The 2,344-nt window shown below is 37.4% G+C and overlaps 1 protein-coding gene across 1 annotated transcript in view; it reads left to right on the top strand.

The window, feature by feature from the left end:
* Positions 1-2,344, top strand: part of TTN (titin) — a 325,691-nt gene that overhangs the window by 173,994 nt on the left and 149,353 nt on the right. The window contains exons 156-158 of the mRNA XM_027865699.1: positions 601-684; positions 802-885; positions 1,758-1,841. Coding sequence (XP_027721500.1) covers positions 601-684; positions 802-885; positions 1,758-1,841 — 252 coding nt within the window. The remainder of the gene's footprint in view (positions 1-600; positions 685-801; positions 886-1,757; positions 1,842-2,344) is intronic.

Below are 2,344 nucleotides of genomic sequence, written 5' to 3' on the forward strand. Positions count from 1 at the left end.
CCCAAAAAGCCAGAAGCCCCACCTGTTAAAGGTATCTGTCACCAGAGCAGTAATTCTGAAAGAAAAATGTCTTGTCCTCCACTCTTTAAAATCAGATTGACATTTTTACTGACCTTCACAATCCTAATTTTAAAATTACTAATATCTTTCAAGTGCCTGAACCTCCCAAAGAAGATTTCCCTGAAGAGAAAGTACCTGTGGCTGTCCCTCAAAAGCCAGAAGCCCCACCTGCTAAAGGTATAGGTCACTGATAAGCTAATCCTGACGAGAGAGAGAGAGAGAGAGAGAGAGAGAGAGAGAGAGAGAGAGAGAGAGGTCTTGTCTTCTGTTATTGAAACTATTTTAGTTTTTTTGGTAAGCTTCATAACCTCTAAGTATAAAATACGTATATCTTTAAAGTACCTGAAGTGCCCCAAGAGGTCATCCCTGAAAAGAAAATGCCTCTAGCTGTCCCCAAAAAGTCAGAAGTGCCACTAGCTAAAGGTATATGTCACTAGTCAAGTAACTTGGAAAGATGAATGTCTTATCTTGTTGAAAATATTTTTATGTCTCTGTTGAACAATATAACCCTTAAGTATAAAAATACTAATATCTTTCAAGTGCCTGAAGCTCCTGAAGAGATTGTCCCAGAAAGGAAAGTGCCAGTAGTTGTCCCCAAAAAACCAGAGGCCCCACCAGCTAAAGGTATATGTCCCCAGTGAAATAATGCTGAAGATTATCTGTTGTCTACTCTTAAAACCATATTGATGTTTCTACTGACCTTCACAGTTCTTAATTTTAAAATCACTAATATCTTTCAAGTGCCTGAACCTCCCAAAGAAGTTGTCCCTGAAAAGAAAGTGCCTGTGGCTGTCCCCAAAAAGCCAGAAGCCCCACCTGCTAAAGGTATATAGGTCACTGCTGAAATAATTCTAAAAGAGGGATATCTTGTCTTCTGCTCTTGGAAATATTCTGATATGTGAAAATACTAATATCTTTAAAGTGCTGGAAGTACCCCAAGAAGTTATCCCTGAAAAGAAAATACCTGTGGCTGTCCCCAAAAAGCCAGAAGCCCCATCTGCTAAAGGTACAGATGACTTTTAAAATAATTGTAAAAGAGGGGTGTCTTGTCTGAGATATAAAAATACTAATATCTTTAAAGTGCCAGAAGTACTCCATGAAGTTATCCCTGAGAAGAAAATATCTCTGGCTGTTCCCAAAAAGCCAGAAGTCCCATCTGCTAAAGGTATAGATCACTGCTGAACTAATTCTGAAAAAGAGATGTTGTGTCTTCTGTTTTTGAAACTATTTTGATGTTTCTATTAACCTTCATAGCCCCTATATATAAAAATACTAATATCTTTAAAGTGCCTGAGGTGCTCCAAGAAATTATCCCTAAAAAGAAAATGCCAGAATCCATACCACCTAAAGGTATATATTGCTACCCTTTAAATTGTGGGAGGAGATAGGGGAAAAACTTTTCTAGCCTACAAAAATTACTTTTTGCTGTACAAATGTGATTTATATCTGTACTGAAACTGGTAACTCCAAAATGTAAAAAAAAAAAAAACTAATATCTTCAAAGTTCCAGAAACTCCCAAAAAGATTGTCCCTGAAAAGGAAATAGCTGTGTCTGTTCCCCCAAAACCAGAAGCCCCACCTACTACAGGTATATGTCACTGCTTAGAGGAAAATATTTGTCTTCTGTTATCAAAAGTATTTTGATGTTTTGTTGAAATATATAATCCCTAAGTATAAAAATACTAATATCTTTAAAGTGCTTGAAGCTCCCAAAGAAGTTGTTCCAGAAAAGAAGGTGCCTGTGACCATCCCTAAAAAACCAGAAGCACCACCAGCTAAAGGTATATGTCACCAGTGACCTCATTCTGAAGAAGTCATATCTTTTCTGCTCCTGAAAATGACCATTGGAAATCCCTAAGCATAAAAATACTAATATCTTTAAAGTGACTTTAAAGTCCCAAGGAGTTGTCCCTAAAAAGGAAACACTTGTGTGTGTTTCCCCAAAAGCCAACAGTCCTTCCAGCTGAAGGTATTTATTCCCACTGCTCTGATTATGGGGGGAAATAAATCAGACTTTAGAGCTGGAATATCATTGAGTTCAACCCCTTCGTGTTATAGTTGAGAAAAAATGGCCTAGAGAGGAAAGGCAATTTTCCTGGGGTCACAAAGATAGTCAATAACAGAGTCAAGATTTGAACTGACTCCAATCCCAACACACTTTCCACTATATGATGCAGCTGCTAGGTAATGTACACTAATATTTTTCCACTTGTCTTTACAAGTTCTAAATATAAAAAACTAATATCTTTAAAGTGCCTGAACCACCTAAAGAGGTTGTCCCAGA

The sequence above is a fragment of the Vombatus ursinus genome, unplaced genomic scaffold (assembly GCF_900497805.2).
Source record: "Vombatus ursinus unplaced genomic scaffold, bare-nosed wombat genome assembly UNPS02014779.1, whole genome shotgun sequence".
Lineage (NCBI taxonomy): Eukaryota > Metazoa > Chordata > Mammalia > Diprotodontia > Vombatidae > Vombatus > Vombatus ursinus.